We start from the raw sequence: 26995 nt of genomic DNA on the forward strand, positions 1-26995 counted from the left end.
CTGGGACTTAGCGCGTGTTTTGTTGGAACTCGCCATGTGACTAAACTTCGTCGTAAATATAGTTTACACACAGGAATTACAATTGATCTTGACACAGTCAGCAAAATCACTCGCAGTAATATCAGAGTAATTATGCCGAGAAAAGCGAGATCACTTTCGAAGAGGAAGACCATGTAATCTTGTATCATTATGTCTTTCGGATCAAAATGGCGGGATTTTCGATCTTAAAAACTCTGCACGTTGAGAATTCGTTGCGTTAAACGGTCTATTTGTTTTGGCTATGGCTGCATTGGATAGCACCTCTGAACTCAGTAACCTTTTGGATACTTGGCGAAAGGAAGATCAGGATAATATATCACCTGTTAAAACTCTGCAAAGGTAGTAGTGTTTTTTTCTTAATTTGAAAAAGAAAATGACGATGATAATAACCGCTGAAAGCTTTCAAGTAGCTGCCTCATTGCAATTGGTTTCATTCGTTAAGATGCATTGAAATAAATATTATTTATTTCACAGTGACAAACTTTCTTAATTTTAAGACCGTTTCTCCAGTTCATCTTGTATGTCAACAGATACCTTCTACCTAGCGAGGCATATGGTGGTCTGCCTGTGATAAAACCGTTGTTAGGTTAGCATGTGGCTGTAATTACACAACGAAAAAAATCCATTTCCTCTCTCAGAACGTATAAAACATATCATAGAAAGGTAGAAAATAAATGGGAAAGACAATGGCCGAATAATTTGTGTGCTAGATTCTGGAGGGGAGTTTTTAGTTTCAAGCCTTGGTCATGATGATAATTGTACACTCGGTGTGTATGACTACTTAATGGAACTGTAAGATAAATAACATTGTTCATGTTGGGCTCTACAAAAAGTGAACAAAAAATCTGGCAAAAAGTAGATTCAAAAGTGTTTTTACGTTTTAAAATCACTCATGTAGGATAGCAGAGCTTGTGGAACGTGAGAATGAGGCATATCATAAACTAGATCCAGATCCTTTTGATGATCGGCATCCAGGTAAAAGTGCAAAGCTACCTTTTCATGTTACACACTATTCATGTTTTATACATTATAACATCTATTACAAATACATTAGGTAATGTAATGTTAGGCATTCTTATCAGATACTAGGAAGGATAGCTACAGACATAAAGGGGGTAAGTTTCTTTGAAAAAATTGTGATACTGCATCCGTGGGGGAGTTTAACAAGATAATTTGGTTTTATTAACTGAGTTGATAATGTTAATTGGCCACCGTAAAGAGTTTCAAAACATTTCAAGCATTAGCCCTTTGTCAGTGTGTTTGTTGTGTAAACCTCTTCCATTAACCGCAAGCCGATAAGAAACAATATGTATATTGAAGAGAACCAAGGCCTGCCAATAATGAAACAGGTCCAAGACACACTGCATGAAAAAGAATGATAACACATGACAAACAGCAGTAATTCAAACTTTCATGAATGAGAAGTGTTGTTCTTGCTTCTTATTCAATGTCAATTCTTCTTTTTGTTCCCAGTGGAATCTTCACTAGACTTACTGTGTTAAAGAGGCACAATACTTATCTACTTACTTGAGTCACAAGAAAACACTAGAACTTAGATGAGGCTTGGTGTGAGAAGTGTCCATGTCACGGTGATGGCCTCATGTGGTCAAACTGATATAGCCTGGCTGTCAATGAAATTAATTACTTTATTATAAATGTTTTCTCAGTTAGTACATGAACAATGATTGGTCAATTTAGTGGGTTGTATTTCACTGAAAAGCTTAAAAAATTTTAAATTTTGGCTTTAATTAGAATCTTCTCATTTTATTGGACCCTGATTATTAAAAATCTTATGAGCCTCATTTTCTCAGTCCATACTCTTAAGTGACAGAACCCTTTTTTTTTTTTTTTTTTTTGGCTCAGATGTATGTCCCAAGGGAAAAAACTTGCTCTGTAATTTTAACAGTGCAGATCTCGCTCTCGGTCAATAAGAGGTCTTGATTGTATTAAATTATTCAAAATAAAATCAGCTCTTGTTTTCTCCATCGTGAACATTTCAGGTAGAGCTGACCCAGACTGTGCATTAGGCCATCTTTTGAAGACACTGTTCAGAAATGATGAATTTATGGACAAACTAGTGAACTCCTATATCATGAGCACTGTGGAACAGTTTAATCTGAACTGCACTGCAGCCAGAGTGTTGTTAAATGCCATGCCTGGGCTGGAAAGTGCTGCAGTTTTTCAGGATATGGTAAGTTTAGAAAGGTATTCTTAATCCTTTAACTCCTAAGATCTGATTGTTAATTCTCTGCTCTAGCTGCAACACATTTCCTTGTGAATTAGTTACGAGAATTTGGTGTTAAATCAAGATGACAACTTCTACCTGATAAGTCTGAGTATTCTCATTACCTTTGTGCTGGATAATGTATGGATATTATGGGGAGAAGTTATCTGTTAATCACTTCTGGGAGTTAAAGGGTTTAACTTAGTAATCTTAAGATGTGACTTTCTTTCTTCAGCTTGAGTTCTACATAAAAATCCAGATCAATGTGTCCAGTTTCTGTGGCATGGCACCCCTTGTCCTTTCCAGAAAAAATACTCAGAATTAACTCATACAATTGCTATTTCATCAAATTATAGATAAAAAACATGAATTTCATGTAGTTACATCATGAAAAACAGAAAAGGAAAAGAGATCTTATTTGTTGCTCTCAGTCATCTCACTTTAGTGCAAAAAAACTTTAAAAAAATGCAAATTTTGCAGATCCTCTTTCATTGTACCTTAATTCATAACTACATATTTCTTAAATAGAACAAGAGAGATTTTAAGGTTTAAGCTCACTAAAGAAATAGAGAAAGATGTTTTTTGTCTTGTCACTAGCATGCGACAAAGAAAAAAATTCTGAATCCCCAGGTTGAATTGAACCTTATACCTTCAGATTCTGGGGTCCAATGCTCTACCACTGAGCCACAACAAATAAGATCTCTTTTCCTTTTCTTTTTTTTCTTTGTCCCACACTTGTGAAATGACAAAAAAAATCTTTCTCTACATATTTCCTATCAATAAATTTGATGTCAATTATGTACATGTAGGAAGCAATGCTTAATCGTTTATGCAAGTGGGCCAGAGAAGCCTCAGAACCCCTGAGATCATATGCTACAGGTATTTATAGTATAGTTTACTGGTCTTATTTTTCACAGTACTTCAGGCTTTGAACATTTTGGTTGCCATACCAAAAACAAAAGGAAAAAAAAAAGAAAATTGAATTGACTAAATATTTAGCATTTAGTGCTCTCCTTGGGAAAATTAGATTCACCTAATTCCTGTACAGCTTCTGAGTTTCTGAACTTACTCAATTTTGTTTACACCTTTATAAACTGGGTACAAGTAGAAGGGCGTTTTAGTTTGGTGATCCAAGGTTATTTACATTAGGTTAACCCTTGAGAGTGACTAGCATCTAATTTATTCTTTCAATATCAACCCTGAATCAAACATTAAGATCGCGAGAACAAAGGAAATGATAAGCAACTGAAGAACCTCTTGATTGTTTAACAAATTCTCCTTGTCAGTGCATTGAGAAATGTATAGAGAACAGTATGGAGAATATGCATACTGATGTTAGGGTGTAAAGAGTTAAGATATAGATAGTCATGGTTTGATTGAGGATTCTAATATTCCTTTTGGTTCATTTTTTATGTGTATTGCTGCAGTTGCATTTTAATTTATTTTTAATTTCAAGTATCAGGTATCACTTCAAATGATAATTATCATTTATTAACAGGTCTTTTAGCATTTGCCATGGAGAGCCAGGATATTGCTGCAGTATACAGAGAAGAAAACTCCACCTTGGTAAGTCAGTATAGCAATAATTTGATTTAAGATATATGAAATTCATATAGTTGCACTGTGGTGAAGAAATAAGTATAAGAGATCCTCACAGCCAAGAACACTACTGAACTAGTAGTTGAAATAAGACCTGAAAAAAATGTTCAGGCCCGTATGGGATTTGAACCCATGACCTCTGCGAGAACAGTGCAGCACTCTACCAACTGAGCTAACAAGCCAACAGGGAGCTGGTCAATATGTTGGATGTAGCAATTTTTAAGAGTGACCACTAAGGTTACAAGAATAAAGGAAATGATCAGCTGTTAAAGAATCTAAATTCTCCTTGTCAGCACCTAAAGAAATGCAAGAGAACAGTATGAAGAATATGAGTATTGATGTTAGGGTGCTGAGGGTTTTTTGTTTTTAGCTTTGTGGTTAACAGCATTTGTATTTCAAACGTCTGAGTGCAAAGTTGGCTTTTCACATCTCAGGAATTGTTTATTGTCAGTCATTGCATGTTTTGTTTGAAAAACTCTTGTAAACTATAAGCTGAGGATTAAATGTTGAATTTCACATGATTAGGTTCCCTCTATGCTGCGACGGCTGCACATTTTAAAGGACTTGTCAGACCTTACACAGCCCGCTGTGTCAGACCTGTCAAACAGGATTATCCTGAAAGCAAAGACAAACAGGAACAAGAGTGAAAACAGTAACAGCATGAGTAACAAGATAAAGAAAGTGAATCTTGCTGAGCCAGGACCATCATGCACTGTGCCACAGAATGGCGAGTTATCCGGTTTGTGTAATGGAGAAGTGGAAGAAGTGAATAGCTACAATGGAAAGGGTTAGTTCACTTTTGAGCATTGTAACTCAGATTGTCCCTCTGTTAGTGAGTTTAATCTCCTAGCAACTTCAAGTTGATTTAACTGTCTTTTCAAACTGAGTGGTATGACTCGTTTGTAACTTGAAGGCTCAGGTATACTCCGGGAGCTTTCATGCAAACTTATGATGTGAGACCTAAAACGCCTTGAGATCTTGTAGAGTTCTTTCAGTCTACTTTTGCCTTTATAAATAAGTTTTGATAAATGTTTGATATTTAATCTTATCATATATTTCAGCATAAATTTCCAGCCAAAAAAAAAGAAAGATTTTGAGTTTCCAACAACAAACTGACTCAAATTTTCGTAAACAGTAACCATACGTCGTTTCAGAGGAGTTTTTGTGTGAAACACAAGGAGGAGGCTTGTCTGTCAAATGATTAGTTAAACAATTGGTATCAAGGACTAAATTGTTTAAGGATCATCTATGGAAGTTTGACACCAAAAACTTCGTTTGAAGGGGGGCAGGGGGGGAGATAAGGGGGAGGAGGAGGAAGTATGCCAAGTAGGTTTGCCCTGCACAAGCGAACTCAGTTTCATTAAAATTTGTAAATATTTTCCTTTTGTTTCAGGCAAAAGTTGTCTACAAGCAAAACATCCATTGCTAGTTAAAACAAGCAAGGGTTTCCGTTCCACTGGAAATGTAATTTGTGCACCTAAGGGAGGGTACCACATAGTCCCTATGTCCTTTTCCCTCTCCCCCCTGACTCTTGGCATGCAGCAGAGACTAATTCTACAATATCTGACTCCCTTGGGGGAATATCAGGAGGTATGTGCTGTAAATAGGCACTTGAGCATTTAATGATATATGAAGAACAGAGAGAGTCTCTCCACTGAAGTATGTGGGAAGCTTGTGGGAAAAGGGCTCTGAATCAAGGATAAATTGGAAATGTCACACAACTTGAAAATTTGAGTGTGGACCGTTTTAACTAGTCGTGTGCGAGCAAGAATTATTTTTTGGAGGAAGGGACATACATTGGCCTTGGTCAGAAGATAACACACTCGGATCAAGAATTCTTGATCATCTGATGCGCTTTAACTGAACGTACGCAAGCAAGAAATACTTTTTGGATGAAGGGACATAAATTGGCCTTGGTCAGACGATAATTCACTTGGGTCAAGGATTTTTGATCGTGAGGGGTTTTAACTAAATTGGCGCGAGTAAGAAATATTTGTTGGATGAAGGGACATGCATTGGTCTTGGTCAAAAGTAAATGCACTCAGCTCTGATTGAAGAGGTTCTAGTTGAGCCGTAGCAAATTTTATCAGTTGCTATGGCAACTAAAACAGTCGTAGCAGAGCCTGGAGCATTGCATGGCCATTGATTTATCTTGACACATTTTTCTTTGAACATTTCAATTCAGCTGTTGCCGACAGTGTTTGAATCCAAAGCCCTGGATCTTGTAATGCACTACATTACATTTAAAGGCCAGGTGGACCTACAACTTGTCTTTGAAGCCCTCAAGGTAGGAAGGAGGTAGTGACGTCTTGCTTTCGTGTTCTAAGTCTAGAATTTCGTGCAGTTACGGTTGGTTTTCACCCTCGCCGGTATACTTACAAAAAGCGTAAAGCGATATAATCCCGTGAAAATCAAACCGATAGAATCAGAAGCAAAATACTGATGCCACTTATGACTCCTTCGCTAATGACATATGAAAAATAAATTGCTGGAGTTTTCAGCCATCGGTTAGCTCAGTTAAGAACTGGAATTGTCTGTGATTCAGAAAATCGAGTTTTCGCCGGATCATAATCGTTAGAGTTATTAGTGGAATCGGAAGAAAAGAAATTGCTCGGAATATTCCGACTCCGATTTCGTCAAGCTTTTGGCTCCACTTACGACTCCGACTCTCAATTTTCTCTGGGTCGCTGGCACTCCTACGACTTATGAAAAATTCGACTCCAATTCTGTCTTTTGTGTAAACGAACCTTTAGACACTCTACCACATTCATCTCTCTTGGAAAACACTACTTTAACTCCTCAACTCCCAGATCAAATTTGTAATTCTCCTTACTGTCAACCATAGAATTCTTATAAAGTTAGTTCGGATAATTTAGTATTGGATCAGCTAATCCTGCCCGAATTGATAATTTTCTTTATTCTCATTACTTATCTGGTTGATATTGTATTGATATTGTAAGGAGAAATTCTGCCTTGGTCACTCGTGAAGTTAAAGGTTAAGGCAATAATGCATTGTACCGACTGAGATCTGACAAAAAAAGCCTCAGAATTTAAAAGCAATTTCTTTTTATTGTCGTTTTAGTATTTGGCATCCCTCCTTTGTCATAAAAAGTTTGCCACAGAATTTGTGACTCATAACGGTGTCCAGCGGTTACTAGAAGTGCCACGCCCATCTGTGGCTGCTACAGGATGTTCTATGTGTCTGTATTATCTCGCTTACAACGAGGACGCCATGGAGAGGGTAAGACATTTTTCGAATTTAAAAAAATGTTTTAAGTTTTCTGATTTGTAGTTGTAAGAATGCAATATTTAGTGCAGATTTAACTTACCAATGATTTGTGAGTTATGAGCAGACCAGTATTGTCTAAAAGAAAGAGGTAATGAGTATCATTCCGTGAAACATGAAATAACGATAAATAACACATATCTGCTTATTTTTCATCAATCTCCCTCCCCCCCTCCCCCCCAAAAAAGCTTATTTATTGCCCCCGCAGGGTTTTTGGCCCCAGAGGGCCAAAAACCCGAGGAGGCACCTTAGGACTCCCCGCGTAATATAGAGGAAGACTGGAGAAGAGGGAATGTGAGTATTTTCGGTAGATCATAACCAGAAAAATCTCGATTTGATCGCTTGCACGGCCGCAAGGTATCAACGTTTTTCCCGCAAATGGTCATGGGCTGCCAGTAAAAAGACACGCGCGCGAGGACTTTTAGGATCGGCGTCTTTGACACGAGATTTGTCCTAGTATAGAGGAAGACTGGAGAAGAGAGAATGGAGGTGTTTTCGGTTGATCGTAACCAAAAAAAATCTCGATTTGATCGCTTGCACGGCCGCAAGGTATCAACGTTTTTCCCGCAAATGGTCATAACTACACAACTGTAAACAACAGGCCCAACTCAAAAAAAAAAAGAAAAGAAAATGGTACTGTAGGGCGGGGGCAGCTCTAGTGAGAACTATAACTAGTATAGAGGAAGACGGGAGAAGAGAGAATGTGGGTATTTTCGGTAGATCATAACCAGAAAAAATCTCGATTTGATCGCTTGCACGGCCGTAAGGTATCAACGTTTTTCCCGCAAATGGTCATGGGCTGCCAGTAAAAAGACGCGCGCGCGAGGACTTTTAGGATCGGCTTCTTTGACACGAGATTTGTCCTAGTATAGAGGAAGACTGGAGAAGAGAGAATGTAGGCCCTCTTAAGGTATAATTTTGTGTCTAATAACTATATAATAATAAATTGTTCTTCAATGCTGTCTATAAATTGTTCTCCAATGCCACCTATAACATTCCAATGTTAAAACTCACCCAAGTCCCTACATTCTGCTTCTTCTTGATCGTGAAGAACAAACAAATCCTAAGTTAAACCACACAGCAAAAAAAAAAAAAAAAACCCCAAGCACTTCCCAAAACTACATTTTGTACCCTTGTAGTATTTTGAGATCCAAAATTACTAACACCAAAGTACTGAGCCGCAATTCCGTAACAGCATAACAGAAAAATTACACAACTGTAAACAACAAGCCCAACTCAAAAAAAAAAAGAAAAAGAAAATGGTACTGTAGGGCGGGGGCAGCTCTAGTGAGAACTATAACTAGTGTATAACATATAACCCACAGGTAGAAAAAACTTAACAGCACTTATTGCTGCATGAAGAGAGATAAAAAAGGAATTAAAGAAAAACTGGTTAAATGGATAAAGAGAATTGCAGACGAGGAGATAGAAAAAGATGAAGATAAGAAACATAGAAATAATCACTCAAAAAAATGTTATCTTACAAAACTACCATTAATTCCACAAAAAAAACTTCGAATAATTAAATTCTTGGTGCTCTTTTTTCTACATGAGCCAGAGGATTATGAAATTAACAAACAGAATATGTCGACGGAGCCTCCTTAACTGTTTCAAGTAACTTGTTTCAGGTGTCCCTCCTACCAAACCCTGTGCTGAGTGACCTGGTCAAGTATGCATTGTGGCTTCTAGAATGTTCTCACGACTCTGGGAGATGTCACGCAACTCTCTTTTTCTCGCTCACGTGTTCATTTCGAGCAGTGCTGGAATTGTTCGACAGTAATGATGGTCTGCGGAAGCTTGTGAACCAGGTAATTAGTCAGTTTTATTTATTAGTTACACGACATGGTTTGGACCCCAGAGAAACGTGGATCGTGTAATTCAATCGCCTGGGGTAGGATCACACCACGAGGTCTATTTGTTCTGTGACCTTTCCGTTCTCGTAGGAGTAGCAATCTCTCTTAATAAAACTCATTCGAAAAAATTATGCAATACTTAAAGAAATAAAAGAACGACTAAGGTAAATAGTGATAATTTAATTAATAAAATAGTGAAAAACGTTGAAGGTCCATTCGGATTGGCTACTCAAACTCCGAATATCCGTTACTGTTCACCTCCAAGAAACTCGCGCGTGATTTGCGCACAGAAATATTGCAATCATCGCGGGAATAAATGAGTTAAAATCATCCCTTTTTGCTATATTATCTTACTTTTTAAGTATATACTAAAACAACTATTCACCTCAGTGTCGATGGCTGGCGGTGGATATTCACCTCGCAGCTTCGAGACTCAGTGAACATCCACCAATAGCCAGCCACCTCCACTTCAATAAATCACGGTTTGTTACTTTTAAAACGTAGTTTAGAGACATGCCGACGGCTATGAATTAACAAGTATTAAGTACACGCCGTGTTTGCATTTTTCAGACTGCGCAGACTCCTTTAAATTTTTTCAAGCCATTTTACGGTCCTATTCCACTTGCGTTTCCATCTTGAAAACAACGAATATTACTGGCTGCAAACCATTCTAAAAGAATCTTTTTTTGTTTAACCTTGTCTGGCAGCTAAGTACGCTTTCAATCCTTCGTCCCGACGAGGCAGAACTACTGAGTGATGATGAGGTGTTTGGCAGCCGGCAGACAGCAAAACATACTTGCATGGCTCTACGGAGATACTTTGATGCCCATCTTCACATCAGGGCAGATGCGCTGAGGAGATCTATTGCAAGGAACGAGGGTGGAACACCACCAGTTCCAGTTCCAGCGTATAAGGTGAATTTCCGAGCCTACTTTCTAATTCTGGGAGAAAATTTGTATATCTTTAGATGGGCAAATTCAGTATGTTATGTTATGTAAAAGGACTACGCCTGCTCGGCTGTTTTAGTTCAGAGAGGTCGGAAGTTGACTTAAACCTGGCAAAGGTTTTTGGCAGTATTCTGCTTAACATTTAATCCCATCCTTGTAAATTTTCTACTTTTGCCACGAAAGTTTATGAACCTCGCCTAACAAACACTCCAAATCGTCTTAAATATTTACGCAGAAGATACTGTTTTTGTCTGTTTGTCTGTCTGCTTGGTTTTGTTTGTTTGTTTGTTTGTTTTTCCGCAGTTTTGTCTTTGGTAGCCAAGCATTATCTTGTTCAACTGATATTGATGAGCAACTGTTCTCTTTCAGGCTGCATCCCTGTCTCACAGCAGTGTAATGGAGAACTGTCAGTTGATGTTAGAGTATGCTCCAACAACACTGCGTTGGGAGCCTGTTGAGGTAATAACTGAGAAATAACGCAAAAGTAAAAAAAAGCGTCACATGGTTGTGGTTGATTATTTCGCAGAGGTGTATCTTGGTTTATTAAGTGGAGGGCACATAGTAGCATTGAACTCTTATGTATAGTGTTATAGTATTTTTCACAGGGACATGATACAATGTCCAGCTTCAAACTCGTAGCTTATGAAACCCCTCGATGGACACCATAACACCTACTTCCATTGCTTTGTTGTTGTTAGTCGTTATTCTCTTCGGTTTTAATATTATTATTATTATTATTATTATTATTATTATTATTATTATCATTGTTATTATTATTGTCATCATCATCATAATTGTTATTACTATTATTATATCCATAAGTTTCCTAGTTTACATATACGGTTCGCTCTCAGGAATAGAGTGGAGAAGTAATTTCATTCATTTGTGTGTTTGTTCGTTTCTTGTTTTGTTTTGTTTTTGTTTTTATTTTTTCATTTTATTCACCAGTGTTCATAAGCATAGACACACCTTGCCAATTTACCTATATCTAGAGTAAACTGTCTTCTGTCCGAGGTCTTTACAGTGTCAGAATGCACACGTTTTCTCGTTTTTATTAGGGATTTGTGGCAAACCACAACGGCCTGAAATGAGGACGCGGCCAAACAAAAGATCTAATTGCTTGGCACGTGCGTTTTAGAACTTTGTACATCTCCGTAGATGTTCTCTGCAAAACAAAAACGTGAAATCACCCAACGTTGCGTGGTCTGAGAACGGAAACACCGATTGCAAATTAGTAAAACTTACATTTGGAACTCAACCCTGCTTACATATGTTATGCTGAAGTTGTGGCCCCGTAAGAGACGATAAACACATCCAGCCACTCGCGAAATTCTAACCAAAAGTAAAAATTCATCATTTCAGTCGACGTCTTCCTCGACGTTGCCTTCCTGACTGCTCAAGTTCGCTATAATGTAACATGTTTTCTTTTTCTCCTAAAGATGATGAACAGACTTCAAGGCTTCACCCTGCTGCTTCAGTTGATCTCCCTATCGTCAGACTGGGGAGTGACCAGTAATAGGTAAGTCATTGGTTTTGCTATCATTTCTCCAGAGTTTGTACGAGTCCAGGAAAATCAGGAAAGGTCTGCTTGTAGGACTGTGTTACTGGACTTTGAAATTCTCGGAAATCGTTTCAACTCAAGGAATTGAAGTTTTTGATAATTCATTTAGCAGAACATTAGATGTAATGATTTTCTACTGCCTTCAAAAAGGTACAAGAAGCTTTTTAGTATTGTCGACTTAAGGTATTACAATTTTTCTTTGCTCCATTCAAGAGCGGACGCCATCCGATTAGCAGCCGACGTGACCCGCCTTGCTTTAGAGATGCTGTTTGTGTTGACAGTCGGTCCTAAGGCTCAGATGGCGCTGTGTGAAGAAGTGCAACTTCCGTCAGGAGAACAACAGAAAGGAATGAGGTATGATCTACGGGAAGAGAATTAATTTAGACTTGAAGACTCAAAAAATTCCCATCAAAAGTCCTTCGTGATCATCACAAGGAGTAGAAATGTTCTTAGTCACTTTATTTTAATGACCCGTGAAAAAATTTGATAGCAAGAGACCAGAAGGCTTATATACTCTCTATTTAGTCATATTAAGAAATCTTTTTTTTCTAGGCTTCTGCTGCGTTGCGCTGAAGGGAGTTTACTCAATGACTCTGAGGTACAGAAAGCCGCTCTCCACGTCATTTGTAACTGTGTGTGCGGTCCTCGAGTCAGGGTAAGTGGTTTGTGCGCGTTTCGATTGAGTTCCCTCCCTCCCGCATGAGTTTCTCAAAGTTTTCTCGCGACAGACAAAAAAACAACAACAACAAAAACAAACAAGCAAAAACAAATAGGAAACAGAGTTACAGGCGTAGTTTGTTGGTAGAGCAGACGAAAATTCTTCATTTTGTAACTGACTTGGTAATGATAAAGTCGCGTAAAGTTGAGTCAATATCGGAGTCAACACAATAATCTTTGTTTACCTCTCCACGGTTCCTCAACCCCCTCCTTCCCATTCCTCAACGCTGCTCTCCTCCCAGTCTTAGGCTGATTAAAGTTCATGAAAGAATTGCTGCTCAAACGTTAGGAATATTTGCTGAATTTAAAAGTATTTAGTGTTTAAGGCTTTAAGCTGCTAGGCCGAGTGCGTTGTTCCTTTTTTCCAGTTTTCCGTTTAACTATGGTACAGGCCTGATTTTTTTCAGTTTTTTTTTTCAACTGCTTAAGTAGTGTTTGGCGTCACCGCGATGATTACTTTTGTCTTCATTGTTTGCAGATTAGCGGAGCTGTTGCAAAATTTCAGTCGAAATCCAAGCCGGCTTTTAAAAGCAGCGACGACATCTTATCCAAGATGTGGGGATGTGTCAGGGCCAGTAATGGCATCAAGGTTCTGCTCTCCTTACTGATGGTGAAAACGCCATTGGTTGATGCAGATTGTATTCGTGCTCTGGCTTGTAAAGCGTTATGTGGTTTATCGAGGAGCGACAAGATTAGACAAGTCATTGGAAAACTACAGCTGTTTAACAGCGGCCAGTTACAAAGTGAGTATTGCACTGCGCGGTGCTTTCTTCACACTTGTCCAACCATGTATATTATACAGCTGGGCGTGCCGGTAGGCAAGATGAAGCGAGTCCTGTGTTCTGATAGGCTACCTGAGCTCTTATCCGCTTGGGATATCACGCTTTCATCTCGCGCAAGATAAAAGGTTGCGTTGCGAAGACTTACAAAGTTTGTAATGTTTAGCCAACGTCGGTAAAGAAGTCCTAAAAATCGATAGAGGACGGTCAAAACACTTTTTCAAATGTAAAACGAGCACTCACCATCACAGATGGCTTACTTTTCCAGCGCTTAAAAGAAAACAAATCATTCTTGATTCTTATATAAGCAGAATAATTTTGCTATGTAGTAATTCCTTCATTGAACAACTTAATCAGCCAAGAGCTTTTGTCTAGTTCAAGACTCTTCGTCTCAGTCCACAAAAGCGCCAAAAAGAGCTCGCCAAATATCCAGCTATCTTGACCTATTTACAGCCATGATGACCTTCTAAAACATCATTTCATTTCTTTCATTTACGTTGACTCAATGTCTTTTGTCTTGAATTTGTTGACAGTTTTGATGCGAGAGCCGATCATTGAGGATAATGCTTCTGACCACGCCCTTTTCTGCAAATATGCTGCCGAGCTACTTGAAAGAGTCACTGGTAAATCCCTGGCGACGTCCTCTGCAGTCCCGTCCCTGTCTAGAATAAACAAGGTATGAACTTGAAATTGACACAAGCTGTCGTCTCACACAGGGGAGGGCGGAGACCTTCAACAGCGTCTTTACTCGACAGTTTACTGCTCATTAACTTTTGTTTGAACGGCAAACGTACGGAAAAGTCTAATTTCGATTATTAAAGTTTTGCTTAAATAATGAACAATCGATTATTTTATTTGAAGAATTTATCAGAATCTACTTCTTGGTATTTCTTGTTTAAAAATGGATGGTCATCGAGACTGCCTTCAGGCTTTCTCTGTTTTTCGGAGGAGGGGAGGAGGGGAGGAGGGACATCCTCAGTTTCCCTGCCATCCCCTCCTAAAAGCAAACATTTGATATTAGGTAAGATAGTCACACTATCGGTTTTCATCCAAATACTTTTAAGTTAAGAGGAAATTAAGAAATTAATGCTTTCTAGAGCATTATCAGAACAGCCCAGTAAGAAATCATATGTAAATTTAACAGTTTTAGAGTTTGAATTGTCCTTTTACTTCTCTTACCCAATAGCTTCTGTGGGGTCGGTTTTCTTACTTATTTCGATGTTCTCTTAAGTAGGACACTTTCAAACACTGTAAAGCCCAATAACTAAATATCAGCCTTTACTTTCTTAGGCTGATGTTGTTGCACAGACTCATATTTCATATCCGGCAAAAGAGCTTTTACAACTGGTTCACAGTCACCTCACAACCCAAGGTTTGTTGTGGAGCGTCGAGGAGCATTAAGAGAAAATCAGGTCAAGGGGCGGAATCAGAAACTGAAGAATTTCCCTTTAAACCTATTTTTAGATCACACCCCGCTTCATAACACACTCTTGAAATTTAGAAACGAAAGTCCCAAGTCATCTGACAGTCCAACAGTTATGCAGAGCTGGATTATTCTATAATTTAGTAGGAATAACCTTTGTTGTAAAGCCTCTTTGTAGTTAAGTCTCTGCTTCTTATTTTGAATGTCGTATAGCAATCAAAACAACCAATGAGAACGAAGAAAAATATCACGTGGAGCCAATAAGCGCGGGAAAACGCAGGCGACAAAATTGCAACTGGTTTTAGTTTTGGCGTGAGTTGTCTAGATCAATTACAGCCCTTAGCAGAGCAAAGGCGAAGCGTCCCAGATTACTTTGGACACTCGAATTAAATTTGTTCTAGTCTTGAGGGTGTTTGGCTCATTTGTTAATCAAAGGTATGGTTGTTTTGGACTAGGACTTCATGAGACTGCAGAGGTTTTACGGAGAGAAGCCAATCTACCTGACCCAAAACCTGAATCAAATCTGCTTTACACGCCTACTAATAGGAAAGTATGTGGTGCATGTTGTCGTTGTTAAGTGTATTCTGTGATCACAAGGTCCCTTGATTCATGAGGAAAATACAATCATCTCGTAACAGCGATCGCATTTTCTAAAGTCATTTAATAATGGCACGAGTCTGCGTGATCGGGTTATGATGAAAATGACCAAATTTGTCCTTTTTTTTTCTGAAATTCTTCTGTGAAATTCTTTTACAGGAAAAAGAATCGACAAATTAAGTCAGTCCATCTGTCCTTCATTTCATCATTCCATTCCTTTGTCCACCAGTCCATTAGTTAGTCAGCCGTTAGTAAGTGATTCAGCTTGTCAATCTACCAGTCAGTCAGTCGATCAGCCCATCCGTTAGACAGTCTGTCGGTCAATTTAGTATTATCAACTGAGTTGATAACGTACATTGGCCACCATAAAGGGTAAAGCTGACATTTCGAGTGTTAGCTCTTCGCCATAGCGACTGATGTAGGGTTAACGCCAGAAACGTCAGCTTTTAAACTCTTTACGGTGGCCAATTTACGTTATCAACTCAGTTGGTAATACTGAATTACTTTGTTATTCTCTCCCACCGACGCAGCACCACAGCGCTTCTTTAGAAACTTGCCTCCTTTATCAGTCTGTCAGGCATTCAGTCAGTCAATCAGCCCGTCAGTCAGTTAGTTTGTTTGTCAGTCTGTCAGTTATTCCGTCTCTGTGAGGCAGTCATTCAATTAGTCAAACAATCAGTCTGTCAGTCATTCCGTCTGTCCGTCAGTCAGTCAGTCAAGCAGCCCGTCAGTCAGTTAGTTAGTCAGCCTGTCTGTCATTGCGTCTGTCCGTCAGTCAGTCAATTAGCCCGTCAGTCAGTTTGTTAGTCAGTCTGTCTGTCACTACGGCTGTTCGTTTATCAGTCAGTCGGCTTGTCCGTCCATCAGCCAATCAACCAGTACATCGTTCAGTAGGTTAGAGCTCGCTCGTTCGGTCAGTCGATCGGTCGATCAAGTGAATCAGGCGGGCAAGCAGTCAGGCTCATAATGTGGATCGTATCTCTTCGTACAAGACTAACCGTATGCTTACCGTCATGTCCCATGTCACTGTACACAGGTTCGATTCAATCACTCCTCAAGCCTTTCTACGGCCTCCTCTGGTGTTAGCACTCCCGGGACTCCATCCCTGACGCGGTACCGATTCAACGACCCTGGAACACCAACAGGAAAGGTAATAGCAATGTTTAGATGATTGAGCGGTCAGGATAACTGTATCTGAATGCTGATCATAATTTTGGCGTGTTCTTATCCCACCCCTGCCATAAGAACAAAGAAATTCATGGAAAAAGTCTTTTTTTAATCTCGTGTAAATTTATTTATCGAAAAGGATAATAATTTGTTGATTATTACGATATTATTATTTTATTAATGTTTTGTGTTACAATATTGTTTATGATACGTCGATCGATTTCTTTGTTTACATGTTTGTTTTGGTCAGCGGCTTCTACCTTCCGATCTTTCTCGCCCTGCACGCCCACCGTCACCTCCTACGTTGGACATGATCGTGACGCGGTATCTTCGCGAACAGCATGCGCAGTGTAACAATCCTGTGTCCGCTGGCCCTCCATTCTCCTTAATACGGTAAGTCATGTATTCCAGAGCTAAAAACATCTGAAAAAGTATTTCAGCTTGTTTGGAGGATTACCAGTAGTTTCATTAAGAGTTTCTTATGCGCATTCCACTCTCGCTTAAATATGGTATCGTAGTGCCTCCTATTAAGATTTTAAAGGTGGAAAGTTTCTGAAGAACTGTGGTGCTTTGTTGTTTGGAGAGTTTAAGAAGGTAATTTGGTATTATAAACTGAGTTGATAACGTAAATTAGCCACCGTTTATAGTTCCGAATTTAACGTTTCGAGCGTTAGCCCTTCGTCAGAGCGATGACGAAGGGCTAACGTTGACTGAAGTGGTGACCAACTCGACTTATAATACCAAATTACCTCGTTGAGATTTTACGAATTTTATACGACCCCTAAGTACAGTAATAACCCGCTTATAAGAACCTGGGTTTTAAGAACCTGTTAGGCTAAAATTCTCATTTTAAGCCCCCTCTACATAAGAACCTATTTAGCCTAAAATTTTAAGTTAGGTTCTTATCATTGGGGTTGCTGTAAAAGTGTCTTAGCAGAAACTAATGACTAACTGACTAAACGGTTATGTTTTGTTAAGAACATATAGTTTTACTGTATCTGCACTGAACTGCCTATAGGCATTGCTCTACATGGTACATTATAAATGATTTATTATGAGATGATACAGTATTTGCAATATATATACAATCTATTCCGATGAAATACATATGCAAATTTAAGAACCTATTTAAGAACCTGTTTAGGCTAAATTTCCTTTAAGTACCATTTATATAAGAACCTATTTAGGCTAAATTGAAAAATTCAGGTTCTTATACGCGGGTTATTACTGTAATCACCACCGCCTATCTCTTTAACGGTAGCTACTTATAGAAAAGGTTTGTGAAACCCTAAGCTCCTCCTGGTAGACCGGTAGGTGAGTAAGAATTATTTCTTGCCTACAAGGTTTTCTAGGTCACTAGACAAATAGACTTTCTCTTGTTTTGCTTGGTTTTTTTTCACACTCCCTTACTGTTTGTTATTTATTTCTTTCTCTTTATTTATTTATTTATTTTTTTACTGTTTCCCCGAGTGTTTGCCCGTTTATTTAAAACTGTTTGTAACATTTATAACAAGAGTTATAAATGTGGCATCTTGCAGAATTATTTTTGAAAAACTGCACATAATGCATCTCCTCTCTTTCAATTAAAAAATTCCAGAGTGTTTATAAATCTATACTTAAAATAGGGCTGTTTATCGAATCATACGCCACAATTGCAGATGTCTAAGAAAACTCAAAACTGTGAACAATCAACTTATTCCGATTTGTCTATCGTCAGACCCCACAAATGCCCTGAACCAAAGTACAGATATTACGCACCATCGAACATGACGACGAGGTTAAGGCGAAGAGAAGTATGTATATTTCTATTTTTTTTAGCTTTAAACAAAACTATTTTGCCACGGTGGCGGACAAAGGAAACACTTATCTCATCATCATAATAGGTCGTTCTGATAGTCGTGTCAGCTCTTATTATAGAGTGGTCTCCCTCAACATTTATCTGTACTCAATCTTGAAAAATGTTTTCCCACCTGAAGGTGATTCCGCGTCATGGCGGATTTAACGGCGCCAGACTAAACAGACGGTTTGTGTACGGAAGGTAGGAGATGCCTTATTTGTACTTCGTATCGCTTTATTAGAAATTCTTAATGTTTTTTTAACAGAATCATTGTGACCTGATTCTCAGACCCCTGTCCACACGTAAACGGTATTTCTGAACACAGGTCACGGAGGTTTCCATAATCTCTGAACAGAGTGGATTTTTCGTGTTTTTCAAAAGCGCCGGCTTATCGTCTTCCCGTCGACCAAAAGAAGTGGAGTTTATCACGTGCAAGGACGTGACACTAGTTGATCTCCTTTTGAAGTCTTTTATTTTCAGTTTTATTAGCAGATAGGTTTGGACTCAAGGAAACGATTCAAATATGCTAAGTTTGCTCAAGATAATGTTCAAGATGATGTTCCTCTACAGAATTCTGACGCATTTTACCGACGAAGTTTCACAATTAGTCTTTGATTGTGTTAAGTTTAGTTCTCGGTTGTGTCTAACTGTCTTTTTCTCCATTAGATTTAAACCGCTCAGGGCCATTCGCGATACTGAAGAAAACAGCTTCTTTACATGTGCATGTTTTGCAGTAAGTCTCTCCCAAGGATAGAAAAGATCCTGGTTGACTAAATTTGGCAAACACGAAGCAGTTGAAGTAAACTTAAGAAGGGGCCTGTCAATTTTCCTCCAAGGGAGTGGGGCGGGGGATCGGAGTATTCTTTTTGTTTCACCATAAAATACACCTGATCCCCCCTTAAAGTTCTGTAGTATTGTAATGATCCCACCTCATTGGCAGTCAATTCTATAGTTGCTCCTCTAAGCTCTGTTAGAGACGACTGATCCCCCTCCGCTCCCCCCTAAAAACCGTGGGATCCCCAAAAATTTTACCTACCCTTCTCACCAAGTGATAAATAAAGACCGGTTCCGAAAGTGAAGAAAATTAAAACCAATTGAAACTGAATACCGATTTTTTAAAATTTTTTTTACGATGAACGAACCGTAATACTTCTTCAGACATCAAATTTACTCCTCAAAAATCTATCTTCAGGGCTTGACCCTTTACATGCTAACATCAGTATGCAGATTCTCCTTACTGTTCTCTATGTAATCCCTTAAGTGCAAAAGAGAATTAGTTTAAAAATCAAGAGCTTCTTATTTGGTGATCATTTTCTTTATTCTCGTGATCCTAATGTTTGATTCAAGGAGTGATATTGTAAAGAGAAATTAGACGCTGGTCACTGTTATTCACGTGATCCTAATGTTTGATTCAAGGAGTGATATTGTAAAGAGAAATTAGACGCTGGTCACTGTTATTCACGTGATCCTAATGTTTGATTCAAGGAGTGATATTGTAAAGAGAAATTAGACGCTGGTCACTCTTAGAAGTCAAACGGTTTGAACCTCTTCTTGGTGTCGTTTACATTTGGCTGATTCGTAGTAAACTGGAAATTATGATTTTGTGTTTCCTTTTTTTTTTTTTTTCTACCCGTAAGAATTATCCTTACTATAGTTTAAAAAAAGCAGTGGCTTTTATGAGGTCATGTAAACGTAGTACCTAAGTTTTTGCTTTTTCTCCTCAGCCCGATGGCAAGTCTGTTTTACTTGGAACACAAATAGGCGAGTTGAAGGAATACAACTTAATGACTGGACAGGTACAAAACTCAATTTTCACCTTTTGATTTCAAGTCAAACGCCAACTTTTTTGAAATAGCTATATGTGTTTGAATTAGTCGTTGATTGTGACAAGTTAAGTTGTCAATTGTATCATACCTATTCTTTCTTTTCTTTTCTTTTTTTTTTGTTGTTCTTTTTTGGATTTAAACCGTTCAGTGCATGATTATTCATGTTCATTTTTATTTTACGTATTTATTTTTAAAAAATGATCTTTTGCAGGAAGAGGCGACTTATCTCTGTAGCGCAGACAGAGCAATTTCCATGTGCCAATGTTCAAAAGTAAGAGTACAACATGGAAGTTTCCCTCCTCATATAGTTAAAAATACCTTTCTTTCTACTTCGAACAGGTCGAAAGTTTCATTAATGTTTTTCACGTTTTTTGGGGGGCGCACCCACCCCTCCCTTCCCCAACAGTCAAATGGTAACAAGTTATGTTCGATGTTCGATTTCGTTCCACATCCACACAAACAAGGCAGCTCCTCTATTGCTTTTAAATTACTTAACGTTCGGTCAAATTCAGTCTTCTTGTTAACTGTTTAGTTTCCATATCTTTCCCTGAAACCAATCAACCCTCTTTATTCATCAGTTTTGCAGCGCGTTTCGCAACGTTATGAACCTTTCTAAGGCTTATGTGACCCTTTCAGGTTGTGTTCACGAATTCATTTATCACTGAAATTGTCTTTCTGTACTTCATTCTTCAATTTTTAGGACCGCGAACTTTTATTGACGTCATCTTCGTCTGCTTTGCCTCCCTGTGCTCTTTGGTCATTTGGAGATGTTTTCGAAATGAAGTAAGTCTTTGAACTTGAAAACCTGTTTGATTGGTACCACTAGTGCATCTGATAGGCACGTCCTTGTTTGTGTCTCTGCTTGGTTTATTTGTATCTCACCTTTAACAAACTACAATGTTTGTCGCAGAAACATAAAACAGACACATACTTTACTATGTTTTACCATTAATTTTTATTGACTTGAGGATCGCTGAAATAGAAAAAAAAAGTTTTACATTGTTCTTTCAGAGCTACAACTTTTACAAAAGACACTTAGACAAACTAATTTCATAAATTACAGGAGACGAGCAATGACTCCAACTTAATTCACCTGCGGCAATCAACGCTCAAGATAAAACAAGCAAAATGGGAAATAATTTAGGTGTATATCATGGCTCGTATCCTGTAATCGGATTGGTGTTAATGACACGGTGACAGTAGGCGAACTGTAATGTTTTGTCGTTACATTTATCTCTCTATTTGATAAAAAGTGCTATTTACTTTATAATTTTATTTGTTTCTCTTTGGCTCAGACATCCATTTAGCGAGGACACTTGGGTAAAGTTTAGTAATTTATCAGAAGACAGAATTATTGGCACACACGACGCTACTGCGCATGTGAGTTCAAGACATGTGATGCATTTTCAATTCCAAATACATCGCGAGTAGCCTCAGTTTGACAAATTGTCGCTGTTCATTTAGGACATTTACAAAAGGAAAAATAGATCAGCGAAATTGCTAGTGCGTGAACACGGGACAGCAAGGATGATAGAATCGCTAATTTCGCCCAAGTTTGTGCGAGATCGTTTTTTGTCTCGAATACACGGACTTTCAAGAGGAATTTTTTGCCCAGACTTCATGGCCAAGATCAGCTCTCTGCGCCTCAGTTTACTTGTTCTGAGGCCTCTTGGCTGTGTTTGATAATTTTTTGATTTGATATTTTGATATGCTTCACAAATAACTTTGGTTTTTCTTTCACGTCACCCGGTTGAAATGCGTCTTTTGAAACATTAGTCAAACTTTAAGGCGCCGAACTCGAGATTTATTTATTTTGTATTTAATTCAGGTTTTTTTTTCTTTTTTTGTCGTTTATTGCTTGTGGTTCTTCTGTGCCAAAACCCCCTTTTTCTTCCTCGATAACAACGAGCATTAGAATGCAGTTAGAGTGTGGTGATATTATTCACTAGATTATATTCAACCATCAGATTTACGACACTGCGACAGGTCAGCGGGTACTAACTCTGCACGATTCCAACAACACTAACAACTACTCAAAGAACCTCGCCTCCTTTAATCCCACGGACGACCTGGTACTGAACGACGGTGTACTATGGGATGTCAAAGGCAAACGGGTTATACACAAGTTTGACAAGTTTAACAACTTTGTCAGCGGCGTTTTTCATCCCTCCGGGCTGGAGATTATCATCAATTCAGAGATTGTATCCTTTTTATCGTTTTTAAAGAACGAGCCAATGCTATACTGTAAAGCAGTGAGTCCAGATTCACGAAAATAAGGGAACACAACGTCGGCCTTTCACGGATCTCGAAAAATCACTCTACCTCCTTCTTACTTTGACAGTGAATTGGGAGAGAGATAGATAACAAGGACTATTATTTCATAAGAAAAGTTTATTGTTTCCTCATCTTGAGCGTTTTCGTGAAGCAATACACAGTCACCTGACTGATCCACGGAGTATAAACTTATGTCTGAATATCCTTGGTGATTTGCTGGCCAATTTACATCGTCAACCTAGTCGATAAAACCAAACTATCTTATTTCCCCGCCCTTACAACTGACGAAGCACTACTGTTTCTTGTGACACTAACCCTTTAGAATGTCCAAAGCAACTCATTTCAAATAAACCGTGTGCCTTTTGCTTTGCCAATAATCCTTGACGCTAAAAACAGTGGGATCTTCGCTCTTTCCATTTACTGGACACATGTCCTTCACTAGATCAATGTCACGTGATCTTCAATAACAGTGGTGACGTCATGTATGGGGGTAATTTCATGTTTACTTGTTTACGCACTTCTCAAATTTGTTAATACTTTATTAATTTTTTACGAAGGAAACCAGACCCAACATTGAGGTTTTAGTGCGTCCAAGTCGTGAGCTTTTAGTTGCGACCTATATGTCATCTCGATATTCAAATTCAAATCGAGAGCACAGAATACTCACCCGAGATTATGGTTCCATAGGTTTTTAGCAGTTTATAGACATCCAAAATTGCGTAAGGAAAATTTTTCAACTTTTCATCAATTATTTAGCAACTTTTGCGGTGTTTGGAAAAGTGAAAGAGCTCTAGCTCTTTTATTCCACTCATAACCCTAAAACTTCCAGCTCCAGTCTTTCGAAGGTTGGATAGCGCTATCCATTAGATAAAACTCTATCCGTCGGATAGCGTTATCCGTTACCCGCCCTTTACATAACTGGGCCCTCAGGGGAAAGTCCCTCAGAGCCTCTGATATCTCAAAAAATGAAAAAAAAAAATGAATTCTGGACTGAAGGGAGCGGTATTTGTTCTTCCGTATTTTATAGTAAAACATCTTTCGGATCCTTTGGAAATACCGCTAGCTTCCAGGCTCCTTGGACCGTACGAGACCTCGTTCAGGACCTTTGACGCAACAGATTATCAACCAATAGGTGAGCAGGATGGCTTGCTACAAATTTTAATAGAAATTTTGTTTGGCGCTCGTTATCAGTTAATTTGAAATATCTTGACGTTTACGAAATGAGTGAGAAAATGATGTTGGAAATTTCAATTGCTTTCAAACAGCTACAATCGACGTTAAGAAGACAATATTTGATTTGTGTACCGATATAACTGACAGCTTTGTAGCCGTTATTGAGGTAAGCTTAAAAATGGGAAACCTCTGCCTTGTTTTGTTTTCCTCCCTTCCATCCATCTTCTTTCATTCCCATCCTCTTCCTCTCCCGCTCCTGCGTAACTTCCTCTCTTCTCTTTTTTTCTCCCTCTTCTCCGACACTTCTTCAGAGGTAAGAGGATTCTTGTGATTTCTATGAAACATTAAATTCAATTTATCTTGATCGTAAGACCTGAGCCGATTGGTGCGGTTTAGCTCTACTTGTCAATCACTAGCCAGACTGCTTCATGATTATCTTGCGGGAAAAACAAAAGAGGGTGAATTCTTTCGAAGGCGTAGTTGACAATTCCGATTTCATTCACGAGGAAGCTGCCTAGAAAAACCGAATTTTTTAGAGCAGGAAGCGGCTGTAGACAGATTTAGGGAATCTCTCAAGTGTTCATCAGAACATGGAGTGTCTCGCGCATTACGAGGGTAGCAAAAAGTCTTGATTTCCACACTGGTCACTGGAAAAGATCTGCTGGCAGTGTTACCCACTGGTTTTTTTAGGAAAAGCTTTCTATTTCAGATGCTGGTTAGCTTTAAAATTAATTATAAAACAAACCTTCGAGTGCAGAAGTGTGTCTGCTTCAAAGCACCGTTTACGATCAAATGGAAGAAACATCGCCAAAGGGATTAACGGAAGCTACACTCAAAGAACATAGGATGCAGCGAATATCAGCTCATATCTGTGTCCTCGGAAAAGGTTACGTCGAAGCCATTTGTCTCTGCGCTGAAAAAAAACTGCCTCACAGTTTCACTCATCCGCTCTACGCTTTTTTTTTTCTTCTTTTTTCTTTTTCTTGTGGTTACGGTTACTTGCTCAATTCCGAAAATGCGGTGAGGCACAATTAGTCATGGGGTGTTTCGCTTTTTAACAGCCTCTTCGAGCAAGCGTCTTTTCGCCTTTCACTGCCCCCTCCTTCCACTTTCCACTCAAACTCTAAGTTAAACATGGCCGGTGAAATAATCGATCGCGAACTTCTTAACGTTAACTCGCCCTAATATAACGCCTGCACTGCAAGCTCAGGAGCTAGCAGTAATCCCAGCTACCTCATGCCACGACAACTGGGAGAAACTTTGGCAATGCGAACCATCTGACTGGCTTTACTTGTCATTTCATGATTGCATAAGTTGCAAACTATCATCGTAAAGATCTTGTCATCATGTCACAACAGTTCACGTGAATTATTTCATATCATAAATTCGGTAACGTTCTTTTTTAGAATCAGGCCAGCACCGACGAAAGCGTTTGCCGGGTGTACGAAGTCGGGCGGCTGCGTAGGGCTGATGACGAGGACGAGCAGGTATGAGAATCTTAAGGACTTTCACATCAACATTCGTAGGAACGGACCAATCAAAGAGAAGTGAAACCGCCATCTTGGATGCGGATTCGTTTATGTGATTGGTTCGTGCCTTATTTGCATAAAAAATCCTGCACTTTGTTAGGTTGTGGACTATAGCGCCCACTGGCACTAAAGCAGAGATGAACTTTAATTTACTTTTGGAACATACTTCAAAAACACGTCACTTAGTGCAACACGTGTTTGATGTAGGTCAATAAAATAACGACTCCATGCCTTTTTTCTCTTAGGAATCCGACGAAGGTGGCGAGGAAGATGACGATGTCGATGACGATGATGATGAAAATGATGATGATGACGATGACGATGATGATGATGACGACGAAATTGAAATCACGATATCTGGCGATGATGATTCGGATGATGACAGTGATATTGCAATTTTTTGAAGCGCGGCTTTTAAGTTTCCATCTTTCAGTTGTTAATTCAACTCAACAATGAGCACGTCATTCTGCTATGTTTTTATCTTTGAAAAATGTACTTGTATCACACAATTTGGGAATGATAGTTTAAGCTTGGAGTTGAGCTTCTTGACGTTGGAGTTTTTTTTATGTAAAATGCTATGTAGCAGAAAGTAGAAGTCATCATCGAAAAAATTACACCCATGTTACTGATTATGCAGTCAGTGTGAGGACAGAGACGCCACAGAAAATGACCCCCAAGGTTCGGTTGATGAGCGAGCCATGGTAACAAATTGCAGAGTGTTCTTGGGAAATTATGTAAGGGCGATGAAACGGCTGGAAACTGAGTCCAACAGTGATATCAGTGCATGCAAGATTACTGAACAAACATTTTGATGGTTGATGAAGGGAAGAAATCTTGCAGAGAGGGAAAAGAATGAGACCATTTCCCACAATGGCTGCAATGGAAATTATAAGATCAATGACGAAACAAACATAATAAGACTTCGATCATATACGCCCGTGAAGCAACGAAATTGATTAATTCTTGTTTGGTTTGTATTTTCCTTTAGGTTCTCCATGTTATTTTATAGCAGTTACCACTCTTTCATTGCTAAAGGCGTTGAGAACTGTCCTCTTGAACACCACACTGAACATCCAAAGAACGAATCTAGTTTCCGAAATGAGCAGGTGGTGATGTTTAAGTCTCTAGCCATGTAAGACTTTCCACTGCAGACGGGGGTTTTCTATATTCAAGAAAAACATAGTTGAAGGGTTTTCGGTCAATACCATTTTGTTTTCTTTTCCTGCGGTGATTTTCCAATATTTCGTGTGGCTTATTTCTTCATTTTTACTTCAAAAGAAGCATGGAGGTAATTGTTTCTTTTCAGCTGGCTATTTGCGGTGGTAACACTTTTTTTCCGCACACCATACCCAACTCGTTTCAAAGCAAATTTAATTAATTTTAAAGTTGTGTTTTCTCTTTTAAACTTAAACCCTAATCGAATTCATTCAGAGGAAAAAGTAATATCGAGCTAAGATTTTCACGAATATTTTTTAGCCTTGCCCCTATGTTTTTCGCCAAGTTAAAGAGTACCTCTACTCACTGTCATATCCTGTCGAGCCGGCAAATTGGCTCTGGCTAATGAATTCTGAATTTAGGGAACACACTCGTGGCAAAATAATTAATTTTTCAGAGAAGTGAGAATTGCAGTAAAGAAGACAATCAGAGCGTTTTGTTGTTGTTTGTAGCTCAATGATGTCTATTTATGAGAATTCACCACAATGTTTCTTAACATAAGTATATTATGCAAATTTTTTCATCTAAAAAGCACTTGCTTATAAAAGAACCACAAATATGTTACCTTAAAAACAAAACGAGCATAGCTAAGAAGGGCAAAGACACACATGGGTCAGGAACTGAAAAGAAAAGCTGACTTGTTGAGAAAGCTCTACAAAGTATTGGCGAAAAATAATTCACAGATTCTACGTCATTTAGTATGTTAAATAAATGTGGCACCTGCTTACTAAACATGATGAAAATTCAAAGAATATGAATTAAACACGAGAGTTAAAAACAAGTCTAATTATAGCTGTGACATTTGTCATCGGAAAATCAGACAACAGGAGGAATTTTTTATCCAATAGAAACTGCTAAAATTCTCAACAAAACAATAATACTCTTATATCGAATACGGATCGCCTAATAAACGTTCATTTGCTGCCAAAAGAGGGAAAGACAGAGCCAC

General features: G+C 38.6%; 1 protein-coding gene across 1 annotated transcript; it reads left to right on the forward strand.

Moving 5' to 3' along the window:
- On the forward strand, positions 1-26477 carry LOC149046230 (DDB1- and CUL4-associated factor 1-like). The gene is made up of 34 exons (XM_089206986.1): positions 1-378; positions 938-1014; positions 2040-2230; positions 3073-3142; positions 3762-3829; positions 4388-4649; positions 5256-5452; positions 6048-6149; positions 6945-7103; positions 8777-8956; positions 9709-9915; positions 10318-10407; positions 11388-11467; positions 11723-11863; positions 12062-12164; positions 12705-12969; positions 13539-13681; positions 14296-14377; positions 14884-14978; positions 16062-16175; positions 16443-16585; positions 17910-17985; positions 18169-18230; positions 18696-18762; positions 19754-19825; positions 20067-20126; positions 20556-20638; positions 21151-21235; positions 21823-22056; positions 22526-22619; positions 23157-23261; positions 23395-23468; positions 24709-24789; positions 25077-26477. The coding sequence occupies exons 1-34, from the start codon at positions 281-283 to the stop codon at positions 25233-25235; spliced, it is 4119 nt and encodes a 1372-aa protein (XP_089063112.1). The 5' UTR covers positions 1-280; the 3' UTR covers positions 25236-26477.
- Positions 26478-26995: the final 518 nt, after the last annotated feature.

This window comes from Pocillopora damicornis, chromosome 5, assembly GCF_964200805.1.
Source record: "Pocillopora damicornis chromosome 5, jaPocDami1.2, whole genome shotgun sequence".
NCBI classification, from domain to species: domain Eukaryota; kingdom Metazoa; phylum Cnidaria; class Anthozoa; order Scleractinia; family Pocilloporidae; genus Pocillopora; species Pocillopora damicornis.